The sequence below is a fragment of the Bubalus bubalis genome, chromosome 2 (assembly GCF_019923935.1).
Source record: "Bubalus bubalis isolate 160015118507 breed Murrah chromosome 2, NDDB_SH_1, whole genome shotgun sequence".
Lineage (NCBI taxonomy): Eukaryota > Metazoa > Chordata > Mammalia > Artiodactyla > Bovidae > Bubalus > Bubalus bubalis.
In genome coordinates, this window is record NC_059158.1 from 150,238,881 (window position 1) to 150,254,852 (window position 15,972).

A 15,972-nucleotide genomic window follows, 5' to 3' on the forward strand; every position below is an offset into this window, starting at 1 on the left:
ATGTGGCAACACAGACACAGCACAGCCAAAAAAATTTAACAAATAAATAAATAAAATTTAAAAACTGTATATTAAAAAAATATATTTATACTTGTTGTTCAGTCACTCATCCAACTCTTTGAGACCCCATGGACTGCAGCACGCCAGGCTTCCCTGGCTTTCACTACTCCTGGAGTTTGCTCAAACTCATGTCCATCGAGTTGGTGATGCTATCCAACCATTTCATCCTCTGTCGTCCCCTTCTTCTCCTGCCCACAATCCCTCCCAGCATCAGGGTCTTTTTCAATGAGTCAGTTCTTCACATCAGGTGGCCAAAGTACTGGAGCTTCAGCATCATTCCTTCCAGTGAATATTCAGGGTTGATTTCCTTTAGGATTGACTGGTTTGATCTCCTTGCTGTCCAAGAGACTCTTAAAAATCTTCTCCAGCAACATAGTTCAAAAGCATCAATTCTTCAACGCTCACTGTCTTTATGTTTCAACTATCACATCCGTACATGACTAATGGAAAAACCATAGGTTGTTTTTTAAATAATTTTTTATTTATTTATTTTTGGCTGTGTCATGTCTTAGTAACAGCATACAGGATCTTCACTGCAGTGCACGGGCTCTGTGGTTGCAGCACACCAACATGTGGGATCTTAGTTCCCCAACCGGGGATCGAACCTGCATTCCCTGCATTGGAAGGTGGCATCTAGCCTGGCTTTTCACATGATGTACTCTGCATATAAGTTAAATAAGCAGGTGACAATATATGGCCTCGATGTACTCCTTTCCCAATTTAGAACCAGTCCGTTGTTCCATGTCCAGTTCTAGCTGTTGCTTCTTGGTCTGCAAATAGGTTTCTCAGTAGGCAGGTAAGGTGGTCTGGTATTCCCATCTCTTTCAGAATTTTCCACAGTTTGTTGTAATCCACACAGTCAAAACGGAGAAGGCAATGGCACCCCACTCCAGTACTCTTGCCTGGAAAATCCTATGGACAGAGGAGCCTGGTAGGCTGCAATCCATGGGGTCACGAAGAGTCGGACACGACTGGGCGACTTCCCTTTCACTTTTCACTTTCCTGCATTGGAGAAGGAAATGGCAACCCACTCCAGTGTTCTTGCCTGGAGAATCCCAGGGAAGGCGAAGCCTGGTGGGCTGCCATCTATGGGGTTGCACAGAGTCGGACACGACTGAAGCGACTTAGCAGCAGCAGTAGCAACACAGTCAAAGGCTTTAGTGTAGTCAATGAAACAGAATTCCCTTGCTTTTTCTGTGAACCAACAGATGCTGGCAAATTGATCTCTAATTCCCTCTTTTTTTTCTAAATCCATCTTGTACATCTGTTAGTTCTTGGTTCATGTACTGTTGAACTCTAGTTTGAAGGATTTGAGCATTACTTGCTAGCATGTGCTTGCATGCGTGCTAAGTTGCTTCAGTTGTGTTCGACTCTGTGTGACCCTATGAACTGTGTTGCCCACCAAGCTCCTCTGTCCATGATTCTCCAGGCAAGAATACTGGAGTGGGTTGCCATGCCCTTGTCCAGGGGATTGTTGCAACCCAGGGATCAAATCTGCATGTCCTGAATTACAGGCAAATCTTTACTGCTGAGCTACCATAGAAGCCCTGCTAGCATGTAAAATGAGTGTTTTACATGCTACTGCATACATGCAGTAGTTTGAACATTCTTTGGCAATGCCCTTCTTTGGGATTGCAATGAAAACTGAACTTTTCCAGTCCTGTGGCCACTGTTGACTTTTGCAAATTTGCTGGCATACTGAGTGCAGCACTTCAACATCATCTTTTAGGTTTTGAAATAGCTCAGCTGGAATTCTATCACCTCCACTAGTGAACTACTTTGTTCATAGTAATGTTTCCTAAGTCCCACTTGACTTCACACTGCAGGATGTCTGCCTCTAGGTGAGTGACCACACCATCGTGGTTATCCAGGTCATTAAGACCTCTTTTGTACAGGTCTTCTGTATCTTCTTGCCACCTCTTCTTAATCTCTTCTGCTTCTGTTAGGTTCTTACCGCTTCCATCCTTTATTGTGCCCATCTTTGCGTGAAATATTTCCTTTGTATCTCTAACTTTCTCGAAGAGATCTCTAGTCTTTCCCATTCTATTGTTTTCCTCTATTTCTTTGCATTGTTCACTTAAAAAGGCTTTTTTATCTCTCCTTGCTATTTTTTGCAACTCTGCATTCAGTTGGGTATATCTTTCCCTTTCTCTTTTGCCTTTAGCTTCTCTTCTTTTCTCAGTTATTTGTAAGGCCTCCTCAGACAACCATTTTGTCTTATTGCATTTCTATTTCTTTGGGATGACTTTGGTCACTGCCTCCTGTACAATGTTACAAACCTCTATCCATACTGCAAAATATTTAATCTATATCTACAGAATGCAATAGAAGAATAATAGAATCAGAACACTCGAGACATCAAAGTCCAGTACCTCCCCAACCTCTGCCGCCTTTCCCCACTCTCCGTCTTACCTCTCAGGAGCTCGCACGATCCTTAACTTGAACTGCATGGTCTGGAACTGCCAATGTCAACATACCTATTTACCTCCTCCTGCTGGCCATAGACAACTAACAGCATTCTAATCATTCTACTATTCTAATCATTCTATTGAGACCAGCGTCAACTATTCTTGATGGCTCTAACGTCAGTCCAATTTTCTTGTATTCCTGATTTTATTGTTCCTGTGGAAATTCAAATAGAAACAGAGTTTTGATCATTCTGCTTGGAACCTGAGTGAGATCTTCACTGTGGCTGATAAAAGGCATGGAAGACAGTGACAGTGGCACTAAGTTGATGGCACAGTGAAACTCACACTAGAAATTTTAAATGTATTCCACCTCCACAACCAGTGAACCAGTGAAGTTGCTCAGTTGTGTCTGACTCTGTGCGATCCCATGGACTGTAGCCTACCACGCTCCTCCCTCCATGGAATTTTCCAGGCAAGAGTACTGGAGTGGGTTGCCATTTCCTTCTCCAGGGGATCTTCCTGACCCAGGGATTGAACCCAGGTTTCCCGCATTCCAGGCAGACGCTTTACCGTCTGAGCCACCAGGGAAGCCCCCTCACCAGCACAATGTCTAGTTCAAAACCATGACAGCCTTCTCCCAAGAAGGCTTCAAGGAGCAGAGGATGCTGACCCTCGTTTGCTGCCATTACAACAATCTCAAACCATAAAACCTAACCCTTCAAAGCATCATTGTGGTGGAGACCGTTAAGAGTAATTTCCATGTTTGGAAAAGAGTAGAAAAGGAGTATAATAAAACTCAGGACCAGGCAAAACTCACAGTATGTCAGCTAAAGGCGTTCTAAGGGACAGATTCCTCATACATGTCTCAACATAACTACTGTGCTGCTGAAGAACCCAACTGACTGCCTTTCCCTTGGGTTTACTCCGTCCCTTCCTAGTAACAGAAAATGACACTGACTTCTAATGATTCTAAAACCAAGCAGTGGGAAGGTTGGTACCACACCTTTCCACCTCTTGTATTGCTGTTCTTCAGTTGCATCTGACTCTTTGCGACTATGAACTGCAGCACAACAAGCTTCCCCGTCCTTCATGATCACCCAGAGTTTGCTCAAACTCACATCCATTGAGTCAATGATGCCATCCAACCATCTCATCTTCTGTCGTCCCCTTCTCTTTCTGCCCTCAATCTTTCCCAACATCAGGGTCTTTTCCAATGAGCTGGCTCTTCGCATCAGGTGCCCAAAGTACTCGAGCTTCAGCGTTAGTCCTTCCAGTGAATATTCAGGGTTGATTTCCTTTAGAATTGACTGGTTTGATCTTCTTGCTGTCCAAGGGACTCTCAAGAGTCTTCTTAAGCACCACAGTTTGAAAGCATTAATTCTTCAGTGCTCAGCCTTCTTTATGGTCCAACTATCACATCCGTACATAACTAATAGAAAAACCATAGCTTTGACTACATGGAGCTTCGTTGGCCTCTAATTCAAAACGTGACAGGTTACACCAAAACTTTCTTCCTTTCTCAGACTTCCCCTTACTTTTTCAATCTCCCTTTCTATTCATTTATATTTAACAAAGCCAAATGTCTACCTTTTAGTCAGCACAAAGTTTCCCGCTCCCACCTCACACATCCGCATTTACTCACAGAAAAATCTAAAAGTGGAATAGGAAACAAAATAGTGGAGCAATACCTTCCTACACATTAAAAACAGATGAGTGTATATTCCATGAAAATCCCTGAAATGGAATTTTTGGCTTAGTCTTGGTGTATATCAATGACACTACCTATGAGACTTCATTTGGAAAATAAGGAAGAATCTGACAAGTCTCAATATACTTTTGCACACCCCATGCACAGCATGTGATGGCACATTTAAGAATTTTTTTTAAATGGTTGTTTATTTATTTATTTACTTTTGGCTGTGCTGGATCTTCATTGCTGGGCTTTTCTCTAGTTGCAATGCACAGCTTCTTGGTGCAGTGGCTTCTCTTGTTGGAGAGCATGGGCTATTGGCAAGGAGGCTTCTTAGTTGTGGCACATGGACTCAACAGTTGCAACTTGCAGGTTCTAGAGCACTAGCTCAGTAGCTGTGGTGCAAGGGCATAGTTGCTTCGAGGCATGTGGGATCTTCCTGGATCAGGGATTGAACCCATGTCTCCTGCACTGGCAGGCAGATTCTTTACCACTGAGCCACCAGGGAAGCCCAGATTTAAGAATTTATGCACTATTTACAACAGAATCAAGATCTCTAAGCCCAAATATCTCGTAAGAAAACTGCTTTGATGAAAATGCTAAGAGCTTCTAGAAGCTAAAGTTAAATTTCGGAGCAGGATGGGCTCATTTAGAACATTCTTGCTTCAGTGTACTCAGGTCCACAGGTTTGAAGGAATTAATGCCTGCAAGAGCACATAATTTACTCTTTGGGGATAAAGAGTAAATATTTACATATTCATGGCATTGAGCTGAGTGTTACCAAACAGACTTGGTCTTTGCTCTTCACTGCAGACAATGCATCATGCTTTCAGAAATTATGGTAACTAATAATTGTACTGCCTGTTATTAGCAAGGTGCTTTTGGTGAATGATCAGCATGCTCACAGCAGTATTTATTACTAGTCACTCATAGATACTACTGAAGCTAGTATTTTCCCCTAAAGTTGCAAAGTGGATCAGATAGCATCTCTTTCTGAGTTCTGAATAATACAATTCTTAAAAACACAGAATTACGGAATTAGAAAACACTCTGGAGAAGTTACTGAGCCCAGTATTTCATTTAAACAGCGTGACTCAAGGATAAACTATAACAATTTAGGTTTACTATCTGATTTTACAGTTAATTAACCCTACATGTGGGCTTCCCAGGTGGCACTAGTGGTAAAGAACCCTCCTGCCCATGCAGGAGACTTAAGGGATGTGAGTTTGATTCCTGGGTCAGGAAGATCCCCTGGAGGACGGCATGGCAACCCACTCCAGTATTCTTGCCTGGAGAATCCCATGGACAGAGGAGACTGGCAGACTACAGTCCACAGGGTCGCAAAGAGTCAGACACGATTAAATGACTTGACACGCATGCACACAATCCCACACTCAAGGTCTAAGAACTGAATAGTCCCTTTTTGGAGAAATAGAAGGAAGAAGTGTCATTTTTTACCTATCCTATTTTTTTTCCTAATACTTTGTCCTCTTAGAAGAGCATATACCACACAGGAAATAACTAAAGCTTGTGTTAGAAAAGAACGGGAGAAGGCAATGGCAACCCACTCCAGTACTCTTGCCTGGAAAATCCTATGGATGGAGGAGCCTGGTAGACTGCAGTCCATGGGGTTGCAAAGAGTTGGACACGACAGAGTGACTTCACTTTTACTTGTCACTTTCATGCACTGGAGAAGGAAATGGCAACCCACTCCAGTGTTCTTGCCTGGAGAATCCCAGGGATGGTGGAGCTTGGTGGGCTGCCGTCTATGGGGTCGCACAGTCAGACACGACTGAAGTGACTTAGCAGCAGCAGCAGCAGAAAAAAACACTGAATTTTCACTTCACTGTCCATGGGGGGAAGAGATGGGAAAAGAAAAAGAGTCTATCTACTTTGGATTTCTGGGTAATAAAACTAGTGAATGGCTTTCACTAGAGGCAGTAAAACTAGCTCTGGAACCTAAACCTAGAGTGTAGGTTCCAGGGCTAGAATACTTATGAAATCTTGAGCATATAACTAAATCTCTCCATGCTTCAATATCCTTTTCTGTAAAATAAGGATAAATGTAATATGTATTATATGCAGTTGCTAAGAAAAAAGGGGAGACAATCGTTTAGCACAGTGCCTGTCATACAGAGAACATCAATCAATGACACACATTATCATTATTTAATATCTGAATTTTACTGTTGTATTGTCCATTCCATGGAAAACCATAAGACTGGACAGCAACTTTGGAGACTATGGATGAGATAAAAGAAAAATCCTGTAACTTCTGCAACTTAAGTATGGTAGATCTCCAGTCTGAAAAGAAAATAAATCTTGTAAAATGTGTCCAAGTGGTCAGAAAGGCCCAAAATGTTCAAAATTCTAGGATAACAGGTATCAGAAAACTGAATCATTACATGGTCATAAAAATGACATTTGGCTACATACAATATAACATTTAAAGGTCTACTATTTTAATTTCATATTGGAACCATAATGGTAAAGAACCTGCCTGCCAATGCAGAAGACATAAGAGACACGGGTTCGATCCCTGGGCAGGGATGATCCTCTGGAGAAGGGCACGGCAACCCACTCCTGTATTCTTGCCTGGAGAATCCCATGGACAGAGGCGCCTGGTGGGCTGCAGTCCACGGAGTTGCAAACAGACATGACTGAAGCTACTCAGCATGCACGTATAAACACATATTATTCATTCTTCTCTGAATACATATCTAGATTGAGTATGAAAATATTATTCAAAGGTACTTCTTTATACAAAACAAGAAGATCAGAAGAAATATCTCAGAAATCTCCGAACCACACATCTACTTGGAAAACAATACTGCTCTTACGAGTGCTGTAGATGCCCGTAGAAGCAGGACAGTACTGCCACCTGGTGAAAGGTTAGTAAACTACCTTTAAAGAAGGCAACAATAGAATGGCACTTGCTTTGAAAAGGACTGTTATCTTTTTGCTATCAAAATACATACATCTATATCTACACATATGCACATATATGTTATTAAATAAGTAAATATTCTAGAAGAATCTTTTTCTCCCACTGGAAAATATTATACCAATTTTCTACATTTTTCAGGGTTACATGTCAAATAATATTTAACGTTCTGAAGTCTACAGGCAATCTGGGTAAAACTACTGCCATATTTGTTGTAATTTAATATGAAATTCATAAACACAGGAAGTGTAGATTTCCAAGGGGATGGAAAATATGTCTATTTGATTCACTTTTTATAGTACCCAGAGCAGGGCTAAAGGAAAGAGCATGTTTTAAATTATTTTTCAATTGAAGGATAATTGCTTGACAGAATTTTGTTGTTTTCTGTCAAACCTCAACATGAATCAGCCATAGATATACATATATATATAAACAATTTTGATGTGAAAGGGGTAGTGGTTGGTTTTGAGAAGTAAATGATACTAATTCCACTTTGGATACATCTGGGAAAGTCAAAGAGTGATAACAAGTAGTATCACTCGCTTTGTGTTGCTAGGAGCTTACAGTATTTCCAGAGTCATGTCTATCAAATTACATTTGAGCATACAACCTTCAGAAGGCAATCAATACATATTTGCTCAGTGAAACAAATAGTGCATATCAATGTTTCTCAAAATGAAAAGATTACATGAAAAAGAAATTTACAGGTAAAATGACTGGTGTGTTGATAACAAAGAAACAGCAGTATGATTACTTTATGGTAGCCTAGCATAATCAATGGCATCCTTTGTCTGTGTGCATAAATTTTGATAAATTTAACTTTTTGTAATAAATTTGTACATACTTTATGGTAGTAAATGATAAATTAGACAAGTATCTACACATTTTATGCATTCATGATATACATTTTCTTTTTTTTTCCGTATTTCTCAGCTACACAGTTCATCTGCACTATTTAAATTGTCTTAAAATCTTCAGAAAATTTTCCAATGTACTTATTGAAAAAAATCCACATGTAAATGGACCTGTGCCATTCAAACTTGTGCCGTTCATGGGTCAACTGGAGTAGCTAACTTTAATGAAAGCTTGCGTTGCCAGGCAATATTCTAAGCCCTTTATGGGTATTATCTTCATAACAACTCTATGAGGTACCTACTCATATTACTCACATCTTACCAAGAAAGTACTTTTGAGAGAGATAATACAACTTGCCTAGACCACAAAGACTTAAGGAGTTGTACTAAGATTTAAATCACACCTGAATTTAACTTCATATATAACGCTGTGCTGAAAACTTACCGAAGTATTTCATCTTTCCTTTTCCCTTCGCAACGAACTTTGCAATTATACTTCCAACTGCAGGATTTTTGATGACTGCATTATTTCTAAGTTTTTTCTTCATTTAAGAAGAAATTAGAGGGTTTAAAATTTGACATTTTAGTGATTAAGGTCACCATATTCTGAGTTATTGTGAAAATACCTTAAACTTCTTGACAAAAGCCAGGAAGAAGTAAAACCCTTGCAGTAAAGCTAATACACAAAAAAGCAGAAGATTCTGCTATAAAGGCATGATCACTAACCTCATTTGGGTCCTCAATACTGCCAGAAAGCTTACTGTAAGTGTCCCTAGTGTTCAGTCTCTCACTCCAAAAAAAGGATTTCAAACCTTCCTACTTCCAACCCTATTCACTCACATTTCTTATTTCCCTATCGATACATAAAGACATGGAAGTCTTCTGAAGACAATTTTTGCAAACAAGAGAATGGGAGAGACTAGAGGATCTCTTCAAGAATATTAGAGAAGGCTTTACAAATCGCTGTGAAAAGAAGAGAAGCAAAAGGCAAAGGAGAAAAGGAAAGATATATCCATTTGAATGCAGAGTTTCAAAGAATAGGAAGGAGAGATAAGAAAGCCTTCCTCAGTGATCAGTGCAAAGAAATAGAGGAAAACAATAGAATGGGAAAGACTAGAGATCTCTTCAAGAAAATTAGAGATACCAAGGGAACATTTCATGCAAAGATGGGCACAATAAAGGACAGAAATGGTACAGACCTAACAGAAGGAGAATAAATTAAGAAGAGGTGACAAGAATACACAAAAGAACTATACAAAAAAGATCTTCATGACCCAGATCATCACGATGGTGAGGTCACTCACCTAGAGGCAGGCATCCTGGAATGCGAAGTCAAGTGGGCTTTAGGACACATCATTACAAACAAAGCTAGTGGAGGTGATGGAATTCCAGTTGAGCTATTTCAAACCCTGAAAGATGATGCTTTGAAAGTGTTGCACTCAATATGCCAGCAAATTTGGAAAACTCAGCAGTGGCCACAGGACCGGAAAAGGCCAGTTTTCATTCCAATCCCAAAGAAAGGCAATGCCAAAGAATGCTCAAACTACCACACAACTGCACTCATCTCACACCCTAGCAAAGTAATGCTCAAAATTCTCCAAGCCAGGCTTCAACAGTAATATGAACTGTGAACTTCCAGATGTTCAAGCTGGTTTTAGAAAAGGCAGAGGAACCAGAGATCAAATTGCCAACATCCATTAGATCATCATAAAAGTGAGAGAGCTCCAGAAAAACATTTACTTTTGCTTTACTGACTATGCCAAAGCCTTTGACTGTGTGGATGACAACAAACTGCAGAAAATTCTTAAAGAGATGGGAATACCAGACCACCTGACCTGCCTCCTGAGAAATCTGTATGCAGGACAGGAAGCAACAGACTGGTTCCAAATCAGGAAAAGAGTACATCAAGGCTGTATATTGTCACCCTGCTAATTTAACTTATATGCAGAGTACATCATGAGAAACACTGGGCTGGATGAAGCCCAAGCTGGAATCAAGATTGCTTGGAGAAATATCAATAACCTAAGATACACAGATGACACCACCCTTATGGCAGAAAGTGAAGAAGAACCAAAAATCCTCTTGATGAAAGTGAAAGAGGAGAGTTAAAAAGTTGGCTTAAAGCTCAACATTCAGCAAACTAAGATTGTGGCATCTGGTCCCATCACTTCATGGCAAAATAGATGGGGAAACAGTGAAAACAGTGACTAATTTAATTTTGGTGGGGCTCCAAAATCACTGCAGGTGGTGATTGCAGCCATGAAATTAAAAGACGCTTACTTCTTGGAAGGAAAGTTATGACCAACATAGACAGCATATTAAAAAGCAGACCTTTGTCAACAAAGGTCCGTCTAGTCAAAGCTATGGTTTTTCCAGTAGTCATGTACCTGGATGTGAGAGTGGACTATAAAGAAAGCTGAGTGCCAAAGAATTGATGCTCGAACAGTGGTGTGTTAGAGAAGACTCTTGAGAGTCCTTTGGACTGCAAGGAGATCCAACCAGTCCATCCTAAAGGAAATCAGTCCTGAACATTCATTGGAAGGACTGATGCTGAAGCTGAAACTTCAATACTTTGGCCTCCTGATGCGAAGAGCTGACTCATTTGAAAAGACCCTGGTGCTGGGAAAGATTGAAGGCGGGAGGAGAAGGGGATGACAGAGGATGAGATGGTTGGATGGCATCACCAACTCAATGGACATGAATTTGAGCAAGCTCCAGGAGTTGGTGATAGACAAGGAGGCCTGGTGTGCTGTAGTCCTTGGGGTGGCAAACAGTCGGACACAACTGAATGACTGAACTGAACTGAACTGTTGGAGAAGACTCTTGAGAGTACCTTGGACTGCAAGGAGATCAAACCAGTTTATCCTAAAGGAAATTAATCCTCAATATTCATTGGAAGGACTGGTGCTGAAGCTGAAACTCTAGTACTTTGGCCACTTGATGCGAAGAATTGACTCATTGGAAAAGACCCTGATTCTGGGAAAGACTGAAGGCAAGAGGAGAAGGGGACAACAGAGGATGAGATGGTTGGATGGCATCACCAACTCAATGGACATGAGTTTGAGCAAGGTATGGGGGTTGGTGATGGACAGGGAAGGCTGGCGTGCTTCAGTGCATGGGGTTTCAAAGATCTGGACCTTACTGAGAGTCTGAACTGAACTGAGGAGTGACCCTTGCTCATTCTTTCCTCTTTTCTTCCTGTTTCAATGGAAGAAAGGCCTTTCCTATCAGGGATGTGAAAACCTATCTTTTAACACACTTTGGCATCCATACCCTCACACTTTCTCAAAGATCATATACAGTTAATTATAGTTTCCATATCTGCAATCTTTCCCTCTTTACTAAATCCTTTCTCTTGGCATTAAAATATAACTCTAGCATTCTCATACTAGCAATAACAACAGAAATTAAGAATTGTCATTTATTTCACATGGTCTGCAAATGTTTCCCTTACTCCCCTCCCCACCCTCTCTTCTCACCTCCTAGTTACCAACCCTTCTCTCATGAGTTGCCAACCACCAGCGTTTTTACTTCCTCATTTCCATTCACTCCTCTATTCACTCTGGTCTGACACCACACCAGTCTAACACCAATCTGACACTGCTGCTGCTGCTGCTAAGTCGCTTCAGTCGTGCCCGACTCTGTGCGACCCCATAGACAGCAGCCCACCAGGCTCCCCCGTCCCTGGGATTCTCCAGGCAAGAACACTGGAGTGGGTTGCCATTTCCTTCTCCAATGCATGAAAGTGAAAAGTGAAAGGGAAGTCGCTCAGTCGTGTCTGACTCTTTGCGACCCCACGGACTGCAGCCCACCAGGCTCCTCTGCCCATGGGGTTTTCCAGGCAAGAGTACTGGAGTGGGATGCCAAATCTGACACTACACCAGTTCATTAAGGACACTAACAAAATAACCTCCATATCATTATGTCCAGTGGGCACTCGTTGACCTTCACCTTATTTTCCCCCTAAGTAGCTCCTGCCCACTTGAAATCCTCTTTTCTCTTGGCTTTGGTGACAATACTGCCTGACTTGCTTTCTCCTAGCAGTCCATTCTCAATTGTCTCTGTAGGCTCTTCGTTTTCTATTCTGCCTTTAAATCTCATAATTTTTTTCTCAGGACTCTGTCCTAGAAACCTGTTTTGCCTTAATCTCTACTCTTTCCCTCAGTGGTTTCATCCACTTCCATGGATTCTAGTATCATTGTGGAGAAAAATATTGCCTGCCATATGGGTAAACCAAGGATTCCGTGGCCATCGAGCCAGCAGCCACTGCAGCTGCCTTCAACTGTGCACCTGGGAAGGAATCAGGGTGGAGAAGAGCGTAGTGGCCCTAGGTGGTTAAGGCACATATCAAAGGAGTGATTTCAATGAGTGCAGACTCTTGCATCTTTCCTGCAGAAACAATAAATTCATGAACTTGAGTGTCTGACTCTCTTTACCTGTAATCTTTGGATGTTCCAACTATCTGGGTTTTGTTGCAAAACTCTTATATATCTGGTTCCTCCCTTACCTGTTTGGATCAGTCCCCCAGAGCTGTCTAAGAGGCTGTCTTTGCGGCTCACATCCTCAGCTTTGTCCATCAAGTAAAACAGAATTCTCAACTTTTAAGTTGTGCATATTTTTCAGTTGACATCATCTATGCGAAAATTACTCCACATTCATGTTTAGCTGACCTATTTCAGATGAGCAAATTGAGACTATGTGAAAGTGAAAGTCACTCAGTCATGTCTGACTCTTTGAGACCCCATGGACTATACACCCCATGGGATTCTCTAGGTCAAAATACTGGAGTGGGTAGCCTTTCCCTTCTCCAGAGGATCTTCCCAACCCAGGGATCCAACCCAGGTCTGCCACATTGCAGGTGGATTCTTTACCAGCTGAGCCACCAGGGAAGTCCAAGAATACTGGAATGGGTAGCCCATCCTTTCTCCAGTGGATCTTCCCAAGCCAGGAATTGAACCAGGGTCTCCTGCATTGCAGGCAGATTCTTTACCAGCTGAGCTGCCAGGGAAAATGAGACTATGTAATACCAATGAAAAGCTTACCTGTAAATCTGCAACTGTCTTCCCAAAAGCTTTTCTTTGTTTAACGTAGTCCCTGGTTTCCTCAAACATGAATTCACTGGCTGAAACTGCTATCTCGGAAATTATCAGCCTTTCCTATAACCCCCAAATTAGATAATTACTCTAATTACACAAGTGATTTTCATATGATTTAAATGACAATAAATCACATAAATAATCTTTATAAAACTCCTAAAGATTAATTTATTTAACTCTTTATAAGAAAAGACTCCCACTGAGATTTATAAGACTATTTTGATCATCTATAATAAGTCTCTTAAAAAAATCTTTTATCTTTATGTATGACTGTCTTTATACAGATATATATATATATAAGTAATTCATTTCCCCCTTCTCTTTACTTATTTATGAGAAAAGAAATTCCAAAGCTGTTTGAGTATTATTTAAAGAAAAAGAACTTGGCAAATATTTTGGCTATTTCCTTACAAAGAGCTAAAAATTCTTGACTTGCAGGTAAGATACTAAAATCATTCCAAGAAGGAATCATAGGACTGAAAATCTTATTTTCCTGAGTCACTTATAAGCTTTACTTGGCTATCTTTGAGTTCTCTTATTCATACATCCAGTCTACAAAAATCATACATATGATTTTTGTATGTATATATATAAATAAATAATATATATAATATAAAAAATATATGTGTATTGTACACCTTCAAGTTATAGTCAAGGGACTGGCTACATCACAAGTTCTGTATGCATGGATTGATACAGTCCTGTATTATTCTACTCCAGTCCATCATCTAATCAAAAGGTGCATTCTTTTAATACTTCTGACCTGTGGAAGCTCTTGCATGAGGTAATAGTAGCCTTTATTCTCTTCTCCAAGTAGGGCACCTGCTGGCAACCGTACATCTTCAAAGAAAAATTCTGCAGTATCCTAAGGGATCATACGATTGAGTACAGAATTACCTCATTTAAATCTCCCAAGAACCTGATGAGGTGATTAGTATTGCCATTCAGAAAACAAAACAAATTGGCAGACAAGATGAAGTTGTTAATGATCACAATTAGTAAGTGGTAAACCTGGGATTCAAATAGAGGTCTATCTGATTCCAAAAGTGGCTTTCCCACTGTGATACAGTCATTCTAGTTCTAATACTGTTCTGTTTTGTAGATATTGAGCACTAAGGATTTCTAATGCATATCAAGTAAAACATGTTTTTCTTTTTGGTAACAAAAAGTTTACTAAATAATTACCAAGTAGTAGGAAAAAATATTTCCTGTTATTTCATAATTCAATTTCAAAAACAGACAGTATTATTAGGCAGTTAATGTTCTAAAGCAGATTTTCAAAATATCCTAATTCACTTCTGCTGACAACAGTTGCATAAACAGTGGAATAAATTTCCACAATCATTTCTGAAAAAGCATATTTTAAGAATCCAGCATAGAAAGAAAGGTATCATTGTGCTATATACAGTTCTATATATAAAGCATAACTGAGTAAACTCAATTGTATATAAACAATATATTTATAAATGATTTATATTATGAAAACAAATTTGTATTATGACTTACCTGGGCTTTTAGTCCAATTTTATCTAGCTTTCGTCCCTTGATAAATCCTTTCATTCCATTTTCCACCAGAAAAAGGCTAATGCCATGGGCAGGAGAGCGAGCCTCTCGATTTGTGATGGCTACTACGATCACAATGTCACACAGCCACCCATTAGTGACAAATACCTGCAAAACCCCATGTATACTGTGATGCTCCACAATAACTCAGGTCCATGTGTAAGTCAAGACTGGGCAAAAACACTCGAGAAAACCAAACCAAACAAAACGTGTTTATACCTCTCTCTGTAAGCTCTCCAAATAGTTGCAGTGTTGATTATTCATACATGAGGCTATTACATGAGGGGAAATTATTCAATGTTTCAAAGAGTGAATTCTACACATTTTCTTCCCACTATCAATATTGTAAATAATAATAATGAACTGATTATTATATTCTATTTAAATTAAAATAAAATTATCTATAAAAATGATACACTGTATTTTAGAAAGACGCTTCAGATGAGAAAATGGAATCTGCTTTGAATAGCATGATACTATTGAAGTACTTGTACTTTCAGATTTATCAGTTTTTGAAAAGGCACAGTTTTTGATTTCATGATAGATGGCCTAAATAAGAAAGCTACTGATTAAGAAGGGCTTCCCTGGCAGCTCAGCTGTAAAGAATCTGCCTGCAATGCAGGAGACCCCAGTTCAATTCCTGGGTCGGGAAGATCCGCTGGAGGAGGGACAGGCTACCCACTCCAGTATTCTTGGGCTTCCCTGGTGGCTCAGCTGGTAAAGAATTTACCTGCAGTGTGGCAGACCTTTGGGCTGGATCCCTGGGTTGGGAATTTCCCCTGGAGAAGGGAATGGCTACCCACTCCAGTATTCTGGCCTGAAGAATTCCATGGACTGTATAGTCCATGGACTGATTAAGGAGTGATATAACAACAAACTCAATAAGATATTAGTTTATCAAATATTTATCCAGAAGACAAATATACACAAGGTAAATATGAACCACTATCCTCTCATTCTGTATCTTTCCTGGGTCCTCTCAGCTGCTTCCATGGCTTCAGTTGCTATCCATAGGCTGATGACTCCAAATCTTTATCTAAGCCAAATTTCTTGCTAGGTTCCAGACCTGAATATCCACCTGCTTCTGGATAGTTCCATCTGATAATTCAAGGGACATATTTCTTCCTGCCTCTGCTCCTATTTAATTTGAGTATCAATCTGTTTTTCCCCATGACAGGGTACAATGGACATGTGCACTTAGTCGTGTCCGACTCTGCGACCCCAAGGGTTGTAGCCTACCAGACTCCTCTGTCCATGGAATTTTCCAGGCAAGAATTCTGGAGTGAGTTGCCATTTTCTCCTCCAGGGGATCTTCTCAACCCAGAGACTGAACCCAGGTCTCCTGCGTTGGCAGGCA

General features: G+C 40.4%; 1 protein-coding gene across 4 annotated transcripts in view; it reads right to left on the minus strand.

Annotated features, from left to right (window-relative positions):
* Positions 1–15,972, minus strand: part of ACADL (acyl-CoA dehydrogenase long chain) — a 43,213-nt gene that overhangs the window by 11,700 nt on the left and 15,541 nt on the right. For 3 of the 4 annotated variants that reach the window (XM_025278180.3, XM_006073192.4, XM_006073191.4), the window contains 3 exons: positions 14,559–14,723; positions 13,816–13,917; positions 12,999–13,112 (listed from right to left, as the gene is read on the minus strand). In XM_025278180.3, coding sequence (XP_025133965.3) covers positions 12,999–13,112; positions 13,816–13,917; positions 14,559–14,723 — 381 coding nt within the window. Of the gene's footprint in view, positions 1–6,317; positions 6,463–12,998; positions 13,113–13,815; positions 13,918–14,558; positions 14,724–15,972 lie in introns of those variants that run through there. The other variant, XM_025278181.2, reaches the window with a different exon arrangement.